The 18,872-nt window shown below is 37.7% G+C and overlaps 1 protein-coding gene across 2 annotated transcripts in view; it reads left to right on the top strand.

Annotated features, from left to right (window-relative positions):
- Positions 1–18,872, top strand: part of LASP1 (LIM and SH3 protein 1) — a 55,515-nt gene that overhangs the window by 25,756 nt on the left and 10,887 nt on the right. For both annotated transcript variants that reach the window (XM_088143532.1, XM_007424128.4), the window contains exons 3-4: positions 9,312–9,396; positions 18,627–18,734. In XM_088143532.1, coding sequence (XP_087999658.1) covers positions 9,312–9,396; positions 18,627–18,734 — 193 coding nt within the window. The remainder of the gene's footprint in view (positions 1–9,311; positions 9,397–18,626; positions 18,735–18,872) is intronic.

Raw genomic sequence — 18,872 nt, 5'->3', positions numbered from 1 at the left:
CTCAGTGAGAGCAATACAATGAAAGCTGTGCTTCCTCTCTGCTGTCATCGTGCCATATAGTAATCTGAACATAACTTTCCAGAGGGAGCTGTTGCTGTTTATGCCCTCTGAGTTTTTTCCTCCTCAGTGTAGTAGGATGAATGGGGTACATTTGCTGTGATCTCAAGGATTTACTTTGTAGTCTCTTTTGTCAATAATGCATCTGAAAATGAATTAAGCTGAATTTAAATTGCTATGTGCCGTTGTGATTAAAATGGAGCTAATGTGAATAATGTATACCTTATATAGTCTTGATACCTATCTTCAAATATTTGAAGGACTGTCATGTAAAAGTTGGGAGAAAATCGTTCAAAGTTGTTGCAGAAGACAGGACAAGAAACAGTGGGTTTAGATTGGAAGTAATCGGACGTCAGGCAACATTTTCTATTGTTAAAGCTGTTACACAGTGGAACAGTATAGTGAGATGAGCGGCATATATAAATTTGAAAAATAAATAAATAAGCAGACTTTCCCAGGAGATGGACTTTCTTTTGCTGGAGATGCTTAAAGAGAGACTGGATGGCCATCTGTCAGGGATACTATAATAGTGGATTACTATATTGGCAGGAAGTTGGTCTAGATCAGTGGGTCTCAGGCTTGTGTTCCATGGACTACATATGGTCCTTCAGGTCATTTTCTGCAGCCTGCTGTGATACATGAGAGGGAGGGAGGCAGAGTGGTGTAAGATGACAGCAAAAGGCTAGCAGAAGGGTGTGGGGCAACTGCTTGCTGAACTTGGCTGCAGGTCCTCCATTAGTCTGAGAGGTGGAAATGATGGGCCAGGGGATGGCTGTACTCCTGGCATCATTGGACGATTGCAGCTGGGCTGGACCTGCACCTCTGTTATTGTCATGGTCTGTAGCTTGGGGGCAGATATGTTCCTGGCCCCTTGTTGACATGCCATCCCAGGGAATTGGCTGTGGGATGGTTGCTTGAGAGTGGGTGGTGCTGCAGTCTATGGGATTTGCTTCTGAGCATGCATGTGTAGATGTGTATTCATGGGCTGTATTCTTCTGTTCAGTGGATTCGGGGATGGGATTCACTGACTGGATTTTCCTTTATAATTCAGATTTACCACTACCTTTATTTGCTTGGAGGTTGGCAGTGTTGGAAAGAAGGTGTAGGTGGAATGAATGGAGGTTTGGTGTGGCACTTTTTTGAAATGGAGGTACATGATTATTGGTTCTCTGCAAGTTTCTTTCCTGAGAGCGATTCCCCAGGTTTCTCACTACTTCCTCAAGAATGCTGCCGGTATTTGGAAGTGCATATAGATGTAGACAGATCTTTTTTCTCAACAGGTGGGCTTTTGTTGAGGTTGTAACTGGCTGGTGACTGATGTTGGGGTTGGCTTCATCTCAGAATGTGGAGCTGGATGTTGGTGGAGGTATTATCAGATTAATGGCCAGAGTGCAGTGCTGGAGAGTTATTTCTATTGTATAAGAGTTTTTTTTAATTTAATAAATTTAGTGGCACACCATAATGGTAATCATTTTCTTAATTTAATTAAGAATTAAAAATGGAAAAAGTTGGGCTTTTTAGCATTAATCAGTAAATTAAACTCTTGAGACTGAAATAGACAGTTTTATTTCCAAACTACAAAAAATGGGTACTAATATTGATTAAGATTATTTAAACAGATGATAGATTGAAGAGGATGTCTTGCATGTATCCCATTGAGCCAGGCCTCCTTATTTCTTGAAATGCTGTAGTAGCTGGCAGGAAGTGAGTAACCTAGTTGTATAGCTATTTCCTCTGTCCTCCCTCAGCCTGGGAGGAAGACACACTGTTCCTTTTTACAAAACAGCTGCTTTAAAACAGTAAAATGTATTTTGTTATTGTTGGGATCTGTACTGATGGAACAGTGCTCTTGGCTGATTAGAACTGTATGTTTTTTTCTAGCATTCTAGGAAGAAATGAGTGTGTGCCTATGTGTTTGTTGGTATATGATTGGGATGGGATACATTCAGCTTCACTGTGAAACAACTAGGATGGTGTTCATTTAAATTATGAGTCTGGCCTTTACATGCGGCTGGGAAATATAGTGTGCGAGGGAGTTGAATGTTGTGGCAGTCTGGAGAAGCATAAGATCAGAACCATTTTGGACATCAGGGAAGAATGATGCTTAATGTTTTATTGCGAAACCCTGTTCATTGATACATACAGCAGTTTTGTCTGTTAACGAATAGCACTGTTTTTTTGTCTCCTTGTTTCTTCATTGCTACAATGGGTGACCTTTTTGTACTCCTGTTTATAGTACTATTTTTGCTCAGAGTTTGCCCCACTGTAATTTCTACTAGTATAACTGGAAAAGGCCATATGCTTGATAAATGAAGAATTTGCTTTGATCCATATATACTGAGAAGCCATAATGTAGCTGTTAGTTTTTGAATGATGTCTAAATGAAACTAAATGGTTTGTTTTCTGAGATTATTTGCACTTTTAAAAAATGAAAAGTTCTTGCAAGTCTTGGGATTGTATTTACAATGGAACCTTCCTCTTTCTCCCTTCCTCTGTCCCATTGAACACTTGTCTATGAACTTCAGATTCTGCCTCAGATACAACTTTTTGTTTAAGTGCTTTTTTCTCAGTATTCTGAGTTACAAGGAAGCTTCTCATTACTATAGAAATTACTAAAGCAAGAAGTCCATTACTTCTTGTGTGAAAGGTAAAAGAAAAGCCATAGAGAAAAATCAGTTTTTCCAAAAACTAGAAAAAGGATAGGGGAAGAGAATTTTTCTTCCCCTCCCCTTGGCCTTCACATTTTCAGATGTAAATATATTTTCATAACTTAGCTGTATAATATCAACAGCTGCAAATCACTCTTCTCCTTCCTCTCCCAATTGTTATGAAGTATCAGGGAGGGGAATCAGTAGAGAGAGACTGAAAATAGCAATCTACTAAGCAAGAAGAGAGAGAGAGAGAGAGCCAGTTTGATGTAATGGGTTAAAGGCACTGGGCTAGAAACTGGAAGACCTTGAGTTCTAGACCTCCCTTGGGCATGAAAGCCAGCTGGGTGACTTTGGGCCAGTCATTCATTCTCAGCCATAGGAAGAAGGTAGTGGCAAACCACTTCCAAAAACGTTTCCAAGAAAACTGCATGAACTTGTCTAGGCAGTCACCAGGAGACAAGATTGTCTCAAAGGTTCTCCCTCCCCCCCCCAACAAAAAAAGCAAAGAGAAGATGGCATGAGAAAGGATTTTGAAAAAATTATAAATATGGAAGTTGGGAGTATTGCCTTTTGATGTACGCAGAAATGCTATGAAGCAGAATAATTGAAATTGCTTGTGTGAACAGAGGTCAATTAACTTCTTTAACTGCGATAAATTTACTGTGTCTGAATTAATAGGTGTATGAGAACTTTCTGCTGCTTGTATTTCTACTAGCAAGAAAATGGAAAGGAGAAATTGAGATCTGTCCTCTGCACTACATTCCTTTTTTGTCTTTTGCTTCATAGCTGTTGTGGTAGCAATATAAGTTTCCAGGGCTGGCTCTGCTAAAATAATTATGTCTCGGCCCCTTATGAAGTATGCCACTCTGTTCAGATGCACAGGCTCCTGATCTGTTTTAGTTTAATTGCTAAAGTTAGTGCTTGAATATCCATGCTTCATTTGAGAAGCCAAAGCAATACAGGTAGTTCCCAGTTTAAGAACAAGTTCCATTCCCAAAGTCTGTCCTTAAGTTGAATTTGTATGTAAGCCAGAATAATATTACTGTATAATACTGTATAAGTAGTATTGTGTAATGAACTTGAACCATTGTGTATTTAACTCAAATCATTGTGTATTTAACTCAAATTTTGCTACAATAGGCTCCGTTCTTAACTATGGGTCATCTGTAACCCGGGGACTACCTGTATAAAAATTATGAAAAATGTAGGCTTTATTTAGGCTGCTTAGACAATCACTGGGTATCTTCTGACTGCTAAAGATCAGCTTGCTTTCTGTCAATTCAGTGCTGAATTAGGCCAAGCTTGAATTTAAATAGTAATTTCTAGCATCCTAGTTCTACTATATGGATAATTTGAATACCAGCCATGTGTATGCGTGTGTGTGTGTGCATCTTTTGGAGAAATATGAGATATTATCTTTAACAAATGCCCTTTTTTATTCCTTGCAGTTCTTTATAGATGGGGTATATGCAATAAATTAAAGTTTGAAGTGTCAATATGTTTCTGGCATAGAATTAATTAATAAAATAGAAAATGAAATTCAGACATGGGCAGTTTTTATTTTAATTCAAATCACTTTGCTGCATTTAATGGGAGATATTTCTTTTGTGTTGCAAATAACTTTTAAAATAAAAGAGCTGGCATTGGAATTAATTGTGCTAGAAAAATAAGATATAGTACCACCTCCAAAGTTGTATTCCCCACCTCTTCAAAATTTTAACATTTTCTTTTAGAGAGTCTTTGTGACTTAAAATCCTTGCTTGACTGTTTCTTCATCAAGGCCAGTACTGGAACCTTCATCTTGAATAAGAACATTAAGATATGGTTGTCATGACAAACTAAGGAGCTCTTTCTGCATAAAACCTTGAAACTTATGAACTGTAAAGGAATAAATGTGTCAGTAAACTCATCCATAATTGGTGGCTTTGGAACTTTTCAAAAGAGCTCTGAAAGGACCATAGGCAACTCTCTTTCATAGATTCCATGTCCATCTGCAGGTAGGTAATAATTATACTTTCTTAGGCAGTTAACTGTCCTGATTAACTCAAGATCTGCTCCCTGAATAAACAATAGAAATGTGTGTATTGGTTCTCCTGTATCTCCTCTAATTTTGAGCAGAGCAGATAAATGCACATACTGGTGATTTTGAAGCATGAGCCTATTGATGTTATTGGGATAGCTGGTTTTGGCAGAAGATTTACCTTGGCTGTTTCACCACATAATTGATTTTTAGTTTGGTGCATGAACTTAGCATTATACCATCTGGTCTAAAAATGGTATTGTGGCTTAGACAATTTCTCAGTATCTTAGGTTTTCTACTTAGAATATTAGTTATAGTATGAATTGTAGTAACTTTACAACTGGTACCAGAAAGTAATCACCCCTTTAACAACTATTAGACATATTAGTATTGCATAGCTCTAGTATTTCTCTCCTATATTTAGCCAGCAATAGGAGGAAAACGAAGAAATCTGTCACATAGAAAAGGTCTAGTAGAAATATTAGGAGGATGGAAATAGACTTCTGGCTATCATTTTGCCAGTAGCTGTAAGGTTTGCATTACAGTATATCAAATTTGGCCCAAAGATAGTTTAAGCAGGGAAAATGACTTGGATTCAAAATAGCAGATTTTACATGGTCCTGTTATTCTGGGGTTAGAGTTAATTCCTCATAATCTCTTCATATTACAGAATTGCCTTGAGAGAGCTTAAGAACAGTGGTTTTATGCTCCTGTAAACTAAAACCAGAATATTATATTTGGATATATAATATATTAAATACATTGCCATATGTGTATTCTGGTTATATATGTGCAATATAGAATATAGAATACAGGTAGTCCTCAATTTATGATGACAACTGGGACCAGAATTTCCGTCGCTAAGCCATCCAGTTGTAAAGAGCTATTGCATCACTTAGCAACAGCAATATCTGCAGTCCCGGTTGCTGTCGTTAACAATCCTACGGTCGTTAGGGGAAGCAACTTCCTGCCAGCTTCCCACAACCAAAGTCAGTGGGGAAGCCAGCAGAAAGTTACAAGTCCTAGGCTGGTAGGCAGGTAAGTGGGGGAGGGAGTGAGGGGGTGTGCAGGGGAGAGTGCATGGGGGTGCAACACAGGTCGGGGAGGGTGCACAGGGGTGCATGAGTGGCTGATGCGAGCACAGAGGGGCTGGGGAGGGTGGCAGGTGGGGAAGACTTACTCCAGTGACTTGTGACCTTCCCTGCTAGCTTCCCCATTGACTTTCTGGGGAAGCCAGCGGGGAAGGTTGCAAATGGCGATCATGTGATTGCAGGGTGCTTGGTGACCAGTTGTAAGTGCAAATGGGTTGCCAAATGCCCAGATTGCAGTCGCGTGACCACGGGGATGCTAGGACAGCCGTAACTCTGAAGGCCAGTTGTAACCACCATTTGTTCAGCACCATTATGACTTTGAACTGTCATTGAAAAAATGGATGTAAGTCAAGGACTACCTGTAATGTGGGTTATTCTGAATTGGATTTAGGGCACTTTTTGGTTGCAAGCACAGATATTGGAGCGACAACATCCTCTTTTAAAGCATTCGTCTCATTAAGACTTGGGGTGAGGAGGTTCTTAAGCTAGCAAGCTGCTTACTATTGAGAGTGCTGGTGAAATACAAGTGAATTGTCAGACAGATCTTTACAATAAGATAGACACTGTATTTTTTTCCCTCAAAAGGATTATCACCTTTATTTTCTTTTCAAGGATATGGCCTGTGTAGATTATACTTCACTGTCTGTTAGTTGTCACAGTTCATTTTTCTGCCCTCTGTCTCCTTAATTTTTTTATATTTAAGGCATTGACCTAATAATCTTACTGGTGGCCCTTTCAGATTCCATTATTAGTTACACAACAGAGTACCACAATTGTCATAAAATTGTACATGGGGGATAGTTATTTCTTGGAGACAGTGGTAAAGGCACAGAGATTCTAGATGTTCTATCATATTGTGAGTTTGTGAGGAGAGAGTACTAAGAGCATAATGTTACTTGCTGTTTATTTTTACTGAATATATCTAAGCATAGTCTCAGTTTTGCTGTGCTTCCAGGGTGGTTAATTCCATTTTTAACCTTGAATTTCTTGTGTTTCTGCTACATTGTCTTCACTTCTGCTCCTCGCTGTTTGTTCCTAGTGGCTTATCTTTGTGTGTTATCAGTAGAGAATACTGTATTGTTGGGTAGAAAAGTTAGACCAGGGAGACCTGTGAAAAAAATAATGAATAGCACTTCAAAACTAGTCTGACCTTAAAGCAGTATTTTCAGGTAGATAATTACTTTAGAGCCAGTGGGGAACTGAGGCTGCACAAGAATCGTATAGCAGAGGTAGAATTCAAAAGCAATTGGTATTGCTATTGCCACATCCAGTATCATTATGTTAAGACCAAATGTAAACACAGTATGCAATGAAAATGAAACTAGTGCAGAATTCTATATATCCAGCATATATGATCCTGTGCATCACGAGAGACTTGTGATCCCAACAAGACCTGCTTGGAATCAATCCTGACTGGAGCAGCCTGTAAGCTCAGTAAAAAATAAATACATATTGAAGTCAGCTATTTCCTTAGAACAAAGAATTTGAAAGTAGAGGTTGTTATCCATTGCATTGAGACTAATTCCTCTCGGCAGAATACAGCACTTTTCACAGGCCAAGAAAGCAAAGATAGCCCATGGAAGGGGAGAGTTAATGCCTACTGCTTCACTGTTTGGGCCAAGGACAATAGAGGTTATTCCTAAGACCTGATGATACTACACTGAAAGAACCCAGCAAGGATTTTTTTCACTGGTTGAACCACAAAGTGGTTATTAATTTTTTTTCCAAGTTTCATCTGTCATTCTTGGGTAAATGAAATAAAATATACTTTTTTTTACATTTGTTGTAAAACATACATTTGAAGACAGGATGGGTTAGCAAGAAAATTGGAAATAGCAATGGGAAGATGATGGAAAGATAAAGGTTAGGTGAGGTGGCAGGAAGATATTGGGAAGGTGGGAAGTACATCAGAACTGGTTGTTGCCTAATTTAGATACTGTAACTGGAAAAGTTGAAATTTTGTACAAGGATGGTACAAACTCTGTTACCCCAAAAATAGGCATATGTATAGATACTTGCTTGTTTTGCTAGGAATATGGCTAAAACTGCTGGTTCCTTGTCACTGGAATTCTGTTCAAATAGTCTTTGGTTTATTAAGGTGGGGCTTGTTTTCAAGCTTGGCCTTATAGCAATGAGTTAGAAGTTTGATTTTTTAAAAAAAACAGAAAGTGATTCTATATCAAATAATTTTATAATGTTTGTGGGCATATTCTTCTGACTTATTTGATTGTCTGCAGTGTCTTAGTCATAAGTACATCTTTTTTTAGTTATTTGTAAACTCACCATAGTGTTTTAAGTGTCCATCTGTACATATGTAAACTTTATAACTTGCTAATTTTCTCCAAATCACTGTTGTTACAAGCTATCTGCATTCATGGTGCTTACATGCACATATTTTAGCATTGTTTATAGGTCATAGAAGGAAGATATATATGTTTGTGTGTGTGTAAAGCTATAACATGCTCTCATGCAGAACCCTTCCAGTTGCTTAATTTATTAGCAGATTGATGTCTTCTGCATCCATGAAAATTGAATGCTTTGCACAAGAACACAAGGCTATTTGCAGAGCAGTGGTACAAAATGTAGTACAGTACATGTATGACTTCAGTGATAAGAAATGAGATTTTATGAAAGCTGAATTTTTGATGCAAAATATACTAATAGAACAACATAATTTCTGTATTTAAGTGTATAGGGTTAAAACGTTGGTTTTTGTAGATTAAAATTTGAGATTAATCTAGAAGCCTAGAAGCAAATTTATGAAACAGGAGAATTTCTTGAAAATCTTTAGTTATTTTGTGCACATACATCTATCTTCTCTCCTCTGGTTCAGAACATTGGAAACTGGAAATTTAATGGCTCTGTCTCTAGCCCAACATTGCATTAGGCTAGACATTTTGAATTCTTGGGTTTACTCTGAGAATGACTGACAAATGTTAAGGTGACAAAATTAAAGTTAATTCAATAAATTTTGAGCATACTTGATTTTTTAATTTTTTTTATATATTTGCCTCATTTTTAATTATTTTGCTTTTGATTGTGTACAAAAAGCAAAAATAATAAACAAAATGATAAAACAACTGTAGGGTACTGGTTTCTAGTTCAGGAAAGTTTTAAACTCGGCTTTCCCCAACCTGTTAACATCTAAATATGTTAGCCTACAATTCCCAGCCAGCACAGCTATTAATAAAATGTTTGTACAAAACTATGTATCTTTTTTCCTCCTTTTTTCAAAATTAAATTTTGACTAAATAACTATTTTTGTAGTCTTTCAGGAACTGAAAGTAACAGCAATATATTGTAAATACTCTTGCTGTGATGAATAGAAGTATTTTGAATTGCTAGTGAAGGCCTACAGTTTGTTCAGAAGCCAAAAATGCAGTAATACAACCTAGAAAGGGGAATAGTTGGTACTGCTTCCTTAATTCTTTATTGGCCAATTCAGATTAAGATGAGACACTGTTAATTTAGCCTTATTTATTTCTTTTGCAGACATTATCCAAAGCAGTCCTTCACCATGGTGGCAGACACTCCAGAGAACCTGCGCCTTAAGCAGCAGAGTGAACTTCAGAGTCAAGTAAGGCTTTTAATTGTTTGTTCTCATCCTCCCAACTGCTGGATTTTATCAATTGCATTATTTATATTATTAGCCTTTACCAAGCAATACTCCAAGAAGATTTTAGTTAAAAAGTCAGCTTCTTAAAAACAGAATGTGGCTTAGTGCTTAAAAAACAAAGCTGCTAAAACGTTATCAGAGGAAAGGAAATTAACAGTACTGAAATAAAATATAAGCTGTCTACTCTACAAGCAGATAACAGTTATAATACAACAATCGAGAGACAGTATCTTAAAACTAGCTCAGGAATCTAGAGAATGAAAGTCAGTCCAGTTTTGAAAGTTCTTCTATAGCTACTAAGGGGAGAGAGATGAATGGAAGATATAAAATATGTAGTAAATAGTTAAATGAATTTATGAAGGTTGATGTGTGCAGAGATATTCAACTTTGAGGACTGTACCTTGTGGATTCTCAAGAGTAGCAGTAATTGAAGCTCTGGCTCTATCAGACCTTTGCCTGAATTTCATTTATAAAGGTGGGGAGTCATGCTCTGTTGTACAGAGCAAAACTAGATAAATGATTGTAAAGCTCTTTGCATGCTAGGAATGCTAGAAAATATTATATGCATTTGAATGCAAAAGTAAGTTCCTTATAGTGTTAATAAAATCTGATTTTATTCCTAAATCATCATACAAAAGTTATCTTGTTGTTCAGCATTAGGCCTTAGCAGGCCAAACCAGCTGTGTCAGACATTCTTTTGCAATAAAGATAAGAATGTATGTTGAAATCTGCATATCAAACAAGAAATACCCTGGTGACATTTTAAAGGCTAACAGAATATTGCTCTTCTGCTTATCAAATTTACTGCAGATATTTGAGGGAATTGTTGCCTTTCTTTGTTAGGTGCAAGTAGCTATCTCATACTGGACTAACTGCCAGCACATTTAGTTAAGATTTTTCCAGACCTCCCACTTAAAGGTCATACCATAAGCTGGTGTGTTCTGTGTGTCAGGTAGAGCTTTCTACAAAACCTTCACTTCTTCTTTTGTATTGTGCTAACAGTGAGTGAGCTTTAGTCAGTGAGGAGGAGGAGGAAGGAGAAGTTACAAAGCAAATGAATTTGGTAGAGATTTCTTTTTCCAATGTGTTGATCCATGCAATAGAAGAATATTCTGGAAGATCCAAGAAGATGCCACAACATCTCTAAAGTGCTTCTTTATATAGGTCATAGTTACTTCACTTCTCCTTGTCTTGTTTGATCAGGTCTCAATACTACTTCCATTAATAACTTTCTCTGATTTGAAAGAGCATTTAGAAGTGGCTGGCCACAGAATTGGCAATCATATCTTGTAAATATGCATATATTTATAGGTATTTCTTGCTCTATTTTTATAGTGTCTCTTTGATATAAAACTCCCTTATTATCCCCTGTCCCGTCCGCCACTTTGCCCGTTCTAAAGGTAAGCCCAGATCTCTACACTGAAACTCAGTAAATTATTAGACAAAGTCATTGATGGGAACACTGCTTTAAGCTTGTGATTATGCTTTGAATTACGAGAGCATTCTAGTAGATGCTCTCTACCAACACAAATTCAGTGACACAGTGGGTATGGCAAGTCAGAAAACACCTATTTACCAGAAAGCTCCTCTGATACTCCCTGTCACCCTAGCTTGCTTTTGGTTATTTTTTCTCCAAGGTATGTGGACATGCTTCTGAACAAAGCACTGAAATGCAGTCATCCAGTATTCTTATTTTTGAAGCATACAGTACATATGTGGGACATGAAGACAGATGAGACAATGAGTAAAGTCCTCTGTCTCTGTGTTGCTTATCCCCGTGCTAACTAAATGAGTATGGTTTTATCATAGTTCAACTATGTCATTCATCAATTGCTTCTCTCCAGTTCTTCCTTCTTTAAACCTACCATCTATTCGTATTTGATACAGTACTCCATATTCTGTTTATTTTTGTTTCATGATTGGATCTCATGCTCCACAATCCCTGTTGCTAATGGGTGAGGACTATGTACATGCTCTTATTCACTGTTTACAATCTCAAGGAGATATTTATAGTTTTCGTGTTTTCATAAGTGTTCTGCTCTTGAAGTGTTAAACCTCATATAGATCTGCTTTCAGGAAAGAGGCTGTACTTTAAGTTCCTCTAGCTGAATGTCATCACTGCAGATCCAGGGTGTGAGCATTATGCCAAGTAACCACCTTTTTCTGGGGATGGCCATAATGTTATAGTGGAAGCCATTACATATATTTGCCACAAAGTGGATTGTAGAAAAGAGGTAACTGAAAAATACTTCTCTTTCACCTCTCCAATATGGTTGCTATGTAGTGTCTGATAGGTTAATGAGAGGCAAAATGTCTTCATTCAAATATGATTTGTGTACTACTTGATTTGATCAGTGCCCAGTGCTGGTTGTTTATAGGAAGATTAATGTGATTCACTGCTATCTTAAGATATTGATATTACTTCCAGCTCATCTGTCCACTTGTGATGATTGGAGTGAATTAATGATTCAAGTAAAGTGTTAAGGCGTCTTGGAGGGAGAGTGTTGCATAGCTCAGTAAAATTACCCAAGCTTCTGTTTGTTTGATCAAAACCAAGTGAGGATGGAGTTAATAGCTGAATGTACCTACTCATTTTGTAATATCATTTAAAAGTGTTTACATTCTTAGCAAATTCATTACAACTAACTTTTTCCCCTAAACAACAGAAATATGAAGTCTTATAAAATAGTTCACATTATCTCCCTCCCACCAACCCCACACCCCACTAGAGCATTAGCAAAACTCTATTGCCTTTGTGCCTTTATTTTGCATTGCTGTACTCAGCCAGTTTTCCATAGCCACTTCCTCATATTTTCCTTTGCTCTGTAAGGTGGATGCTAAATGGCTTTTTCTTTTACAGTGCTTTGTTATATAATGGCTGTATGTGTAGGTTGTTTTGAGTATGGAAAGACACTGTGTACAAATGATGTACAGGACAAATGGCTGAGTTGTTTCATAATTCAAGTAACAGTGTATCAAAGAAGCATCAGCACCTGAGTACAACCTCTGTGTATGTTTTTGTGCAAAAAGTTAGACATACTTTACTAACAACTTCTGGATGTAAAATCGAGAGGGTTTAGAATCTAAATACTGGCTGCATGTTATCCCATCTGGTAGCTCCTAGAGCTCCTACTGGACCTTTTCTCTACGTACATCTGGAACTGAAGTAGCCATGCTGAGGGCCCCTGCTACATACCTCTGACAGTTTTGCTTCTTTATTTTGAGTAGCTGAGAAGGCGTAACTAGTTCCGATAGCTTGCCAAAAGCACACAATTATCTTCTGTGTACGTAAACAAGTCCTCCGGCTGGATTAATTTTAACGCCTGTAGCCCACAGATTACTATAAAATAAGAGGGTTTATTTCCTGTGGTTTTGGTTTCCTAAATGTGGAAAACTGCAGTTTGGGGGAGAATAGAATAGGAAATAATTTCAGGCTCAACAGCACCTGAGACTTGAGAATTCTGTACTTGCTCTTCTGTAAGGGAGGATGTCCAATTTTAAGCTCCTATCAGGGTTTTTTGGCAGTAATGAAGGAGTCCTACAGTGGCGCTTAGAAGTTTGTGACCCCTTTTGAATTTTCAGTATTTCTGCATCAATATGACCTAAAATGTGATCTATTTTCCACACAAGTCCTAAAACTAGATAAAGAGAACCCAATTAAACAAATCAGTCAAAAACATTATACTTGTTCATTTTTTATTAAAGAAAATCATCCAAAGCTAGTTATGTGTGGCAAAAGAATGTGAGCCTCTAAGATAGCATTTCTCAACCTTAGCAACTTTAAGACATGTGGACTTCAACTCCCAGAATTCCCCAGCCATCCACTGCTCTAGGATTATCAGTTCATTTGAAGGGGAAATTAGAGTCAAATGTTTCAATCACTGAGAACATAATCAGGTATGAGTGTGGGAGGTCTTGCCTTATTTAAAGAACAGAATTCTGGGTATTCACTATCAAAGTCTGATCTTCACAACATAGGTACATGGAAGTGTGTCATGGCTCAAACAAAGGAGATTTCTGAGGACCTCCAAAAAACAGTTGTTGAAGCTTGCCAGGCTGGAAAAAGTTACACAACTATTTCCAGAGAACTTGGACTCCACCAGTCCACTGTCAGGCAGATGGTGTACAAATGGAGGCAATTTAAGTTACCCTCCCAGGAGTGGTCAACCAACCAAGATCACACCAAGAACAAGGTGTGTAATGCTCCAGGAGATCTCAAAGAACCCCAAGGTAACATCTAAGACACTAAAGGCCTCTCTTGCATTGGCGAATGTCAGTGTTCACAAGACCACCATCAGGACAACGGCGTGCATGGCGGAGTTGCAAGGAGAAAGCCACTGCTCTCCAAAAAGAACATTGCTGTCCATCTACAGTTTGCAAAATACCATGTGAATAAGCCAGAAAGCTATTGGAAGAATGTTCTGTAGATGGATGAGACCAAAATAGAACTTTTTGGCTTGAATGAGAAGTGTTATATTTGGTGAAAGGCAAACACTGCATTCCAGCATAAGAACCTTATCCCATCTGTGAAGGATAGTGGTGGCAGTATCATGGTTTGAGCCTGCTTTGCTGCCTTTGGACCAGGATGGCTTGTCATCATTGATGGAACTATGAGTTCTGAATTGTACCGGCAAATTCTACAGGAAAATGTCAGGGTGTTAACTGAAGCTCAAGAGAAAATGGGTTATGCAGCAAGACAACAATCCAAAATTCACAAGTCATATGACCAAAGAATGGTTAAAGAAGAAGAATGGCCAAGTCAAAGTCCTGACCTTAATTCTATAGAAATATTGTAGAAGGACCTGAAGTGGGCAATTCATGCAAGGAAACCCACCAGCATCCCACAGTTGAAGCTGTTCTGTAAGGAGGAATGGGCTAAAATTCCTCCAAGCCGATTTGCAGGACTGATCAACAGTTACCAGAAACATTTAGTTGCAATTATTGGTGCCCAAGTGGGGCACACCAGTTACTGAAAGTTCACATACTTTTGCCACACACAAATACGTAGTTTTCGATCATTTTCCTCAATAAACCAATGAACAAGTATATTGTAATGTTTTTGACTTGTTTGTTTAATTGGGTTTTCTTTATCTAGCTTTAGGACTTGTGTGGAGAGCAGATAACATTTTAGGTCGTATTTATGCAGAAATATTGAAAATTCAAAGGGGTTCTCAAACTGTTAAGCACCACTGTATAATGCTGATAGACAGTCTTTCCTACAAAATAAATTTGGAATGGTTTATTACATAATTACTTTCTGTGCAACCAAGAATCAGACTGTAGTATGATTTCTGTATGGGAAGTACTCTTATACAGCCATACGAACAGTGCAAATGTAGGTAATAATTGCTACCTGAAAACTAAGACTAACTGTATTAGTTCCCATAGATGCATCCATTAAAATCAGTTGACTTTTAAATTACAGATTCTGTATTATCAGATAACTATCCTAGAAAATGATTGGTCTTAGCTAGTAAAAATATTTTTAGCATGGTCTCAGTGCAGTATTGGGAGAGCCCAGATATGGGTGTATATTCTGCACTGTATTCCTCTTTTTTTTTTTTTTTTGCAAAAACTCTGAATTAGAAAAGATTGGAGGTGATGGCCTATGTCACTAATTAAAATGTGTGTACAGTATGTGTTTACTTTGCTGAGTACTTTTGCTTCCCTTAGGAAGCATTGCAGGAAATCATTACTGCTTTCACCTTGTTTTTTTAAGTTTGAACCAAATGTCTGTTCTTTCATATTATCTATTATATTATTAAGGATTGCTTTCTGTTTTTAACAAAAATTAAGACTGTCAAGATGCTGGATTAGAATTTGCATAGAGTGACAGCAGCTACTGGTGTCAAGATGCTTATTCCTGAGTAGTCCCATCTATTTTAGAATTATTCTGGAATAAAAAATTGGGAATCCTAATAAAAAATTGGGAAGTTTGGTAGACTTCCATTGCTGCTTAACTGGAGCTGCTATGGAGGGAGGGAGGGAGTGGGGGAGAGAATTCACTACATAACTGTTTGTTAGCTGGTGAATAGAATTACTTCACTGAGGGGTTGATGGCTGCTATCCCCGCCCTTTTGACTTCCCTCATTTAGTCCCATTTTTCCTTTTCAGCCTTACACCCCCGCCATCCTCTTTTTAACAGCTCATAATAGCCCAGCATTAAGCAGGACATGGGAAAGAGCTACCCAACTTGCCTGACTCACTTATGTCTGGCCTTCCGCAAGCATAAGAGTTGAGTCGATTCCAGCTGAGTGCCCATAAAAGGACAGAAAAAACTGAAAGCCAGCCTTGTCTGAGTACTTCCTCTGCTTGCTTGCAACAGACTTGTTGCTTCATCCTCTGCACAGGAGGAATGTCTCCCTTTTTGTATGTAGTTTGCATAACTTCAGTAGGGATCACATTTCTTTGTTAATTTTTTTCTTCTATAATTAGCATAGCTCACTTCGGATATGCTTTCTTAATCTTGCCTGCAACACTCAAAATTTGGGAGATTTAAATTCCCATTTTAGAGCATGGGACAAAGGAAACAGTTATTCCCCAAGGTCCAGTATTTGGAATAAAATTATGAGAGGGCAGAATGTCTTATGAAACACCTTCAGAAGATATTTCACTAATAATAATTCTCATTAGGAGTGTTCATTTCTGGCTATATTAACAACATCTTATATCTGTTGTCAACTACATCACCATACTTGTTGTTTGCTACAAGTTTAAGATTAAGGTTATAATGAAAAATATATAAGAAATGGTAAGAAATCTAAGTGTTGAATGTAAGGGGTCACACTCCTGTAATCTTTGGAGTATTTTTTCCAAGTGCTAGGCACCTCTTTCTACAAGAAGGTAGGGAGTCAGAGCCACTAAAACATGGATTGAAACTCAGATGCACTTTACAAATCAGAGTTCAGTGATTGTTTTGTACTGCTTAGAGGTGAATGTATCTGGAGGAAAGATAATTTCTTTTAGGAATGTGTGGTTGAGGCTGATGCCAAAAAAAGATTTACTGATAGAAAGACAACATGGGTTTGTGCAACAGCATGTGATTTTTCCAGTTTCCTAAAATTCCTCAGTAGGTAGAACTGAAATGAGACTCCTTCCAGGAGTATAAGAAGAAATTGAATACAATAATGGTGTGAACTGATAATAGATGGTTGTTACAAAACTTTTGTATTGTGCAAATGATGAATGCTTGCAACATTTGTTTTATATATTTCTGAAAATACTGCTGCCCTTGTGTAAAGTGACAATACTTGTAGCTGCTTGTGTAAAATGACAGCTTTGAATATTTTTAAACCAATCCAAAGATTTCATTTACCTGCTCTACCTGTCCTATTATGGGAACAACAAAACTTATAACAACTAGCATATTTGGAAACATACAAGACTGTTCTGACATCTTACACTGAGAAGCATTCCTGCTGGAGCTGCTTTTACACTGCTTCCGGATTCTGGATATCCTAATATGCCCCAAGGGTGATTCTTTACTTCTTGTTAAAATTGCTCTTTTGAATTGGGTTTCTTAGATCTGTATTAGTCCTCTGTATTGACATGCACTCTTGTCAGTTTCACAGTTTAGATTTTGAAAACTGCTTGCAGCTGTGAATATCTTTTTGCTGTCTGTGAGAACAAGACTGTCTGCCTTTCTCTCTCTCCCCTCCTCCCCCCGCTGGCTCTCATGGAGAGCACCAGCAAATCTGTTTACATCCATCAGAAAGTTGCTTGACGATTTTTGTACACTGAGAATGTTGTTAGGTAAATAATTTTTAAGGTGGTGTTAAGGTGTATATGTTTTGATTTTCCTGATGTTTCAGACAGAAGCCTTCAGTAAAATCTACATCTCACCAGAATTGAACCACAATTTAATATATCTTATCTGTTACTGTGCTAATATGGGAATTGTTGCCTATTGGATGATTTCCCCTTTCCACAGGCATGTGTAACATTCTAGTTATTGACTGAGTGGGTCTTGAACCTAGCTTCTGGGAATATAGTGATTTTTTGTGTGTGCAGGTGTATGTACATGTTTTCTCTCTGAGTTGGATTGAGACACATAGAGTACAGTAGAGATGAGGGGGATAATAGACATATGAATGTATCTGAGTATGGGGAACTGTTGCCTATCAGGAACCTTGGTTTTAACTTCTCTGATCTCTGCAAATATCATCCAGTGTGTCTCTTAACTTTAATTTCTCAAATTGCAGTGAGTTAAATCAAGTTTCAAAATGCATATATTTGTAATGTTCTCTTCTACATGAATTGGTTGACAGAAAGTAACAGTTTATTTAACAAAATGGGCATGTTGGAGGCCAAGGGGAACTGATTGAAATCCTTTAATATGAATGTGCTTCCTTAACATGCCAATCTTCTTACTAAGCCATGTTAATTTACAAGAAACAGAATACAATATGTTGCTTTTTGCAAACAAGTTTGTATCTATTTGCCATATTAAAAACGTTTAGCAGTTTCAGCAGGTGGCAGCATCTGACTGACCTTTTCTGGGCTCAGATATTACGTGGGGTCTGGAATGGTTCATACTTAGTTGGGAAGCTTTCAGTGGGCTAGAGTGAGAAGTTTAAAATGCATCCTGGAAGAAAGCAACTTTCGTTGTCATCAGGAACTTTGCTCAGTTCAGGGCATATTAACTTTTAAACATTTAGCAATTTAACTCTATTGTTTTAGTTGTTTTTTTTATGATTAAGTAAGCATGACAATTTGAACTTAAGATTGCGGTCCTTTATACAATTTATATCAAGCAGGAACTGTGAATCTAAGAGTTCCCCCCCACTCAAAAAAAAATGGAAATCAGTGTCACACGTATGGCCCCATGTAGAATTAAGGATACATTTCTCTGAATTGGATGGCTTCTCAACCCACAGCCACTGTCTTGCTGGGATTGAACCTAAACCTGTTCCTTCCCATCCACTCTCTAACAGCCTCTAGGTATGGGGATAGCACCTTATATCTGTTATAAAAGGTAAAGCCATCAGTTCAAATGAGGACTTTTCACATAATGTTTAGACCTTTTGGGGAGCCATGAACATGCCATTGCACATTATTTCAACAAGTGGTTCTAGTGGCAACTTCAGTCCCACAATAGTAATCATTTTTAAGGTTCAGGTTAGGATTCATACATGCTGAAGGTTCTGCTGATGTAATGTAAGTAATGTCTGTTTCTTCATTCTCGTACACAGGTCCGCTATAAGGAGGAATTTGAAAAGAATAAAGGGAAGGGCTTCAGTGTGGTGGCTGACACCCCTGAATTGCAGCGAATCAAGAAAACTCAAGATCAAATCAGCAATGTAAGCTACCCAGCACATTTCATTTTCTGTCTCCATGTTTTAGACATTTAAAAGCTTTCCCTTTGACAGTTTCATCTGTACCTTTTCCTAAACATCTTGGTTGCAGATTCTTGAGTTTGTTATTAAGGCAGTACTGTA

Source organism: Python bivittatus, unplaced genomic scaffold (assembly GCF_059951505.1).
Source record: "Python bivittatus isolate LINGU-HERP-01145 unplaced genomic scaffold, Pbiv_v1 ctg000410_np1212, whole genome shotgun sequence".
In the NCBI taxonomy this organism is placed as follows: Eukaryota; Metazoa; Chordata; class Lepidosauria; order Squamata; family Pythonidae; genus Python; species Python bivittatus.
Note: the sequence above shows the minus strand (reverse complement) of the source record. Positions and strands in the feature narration are given on the sequence as shown.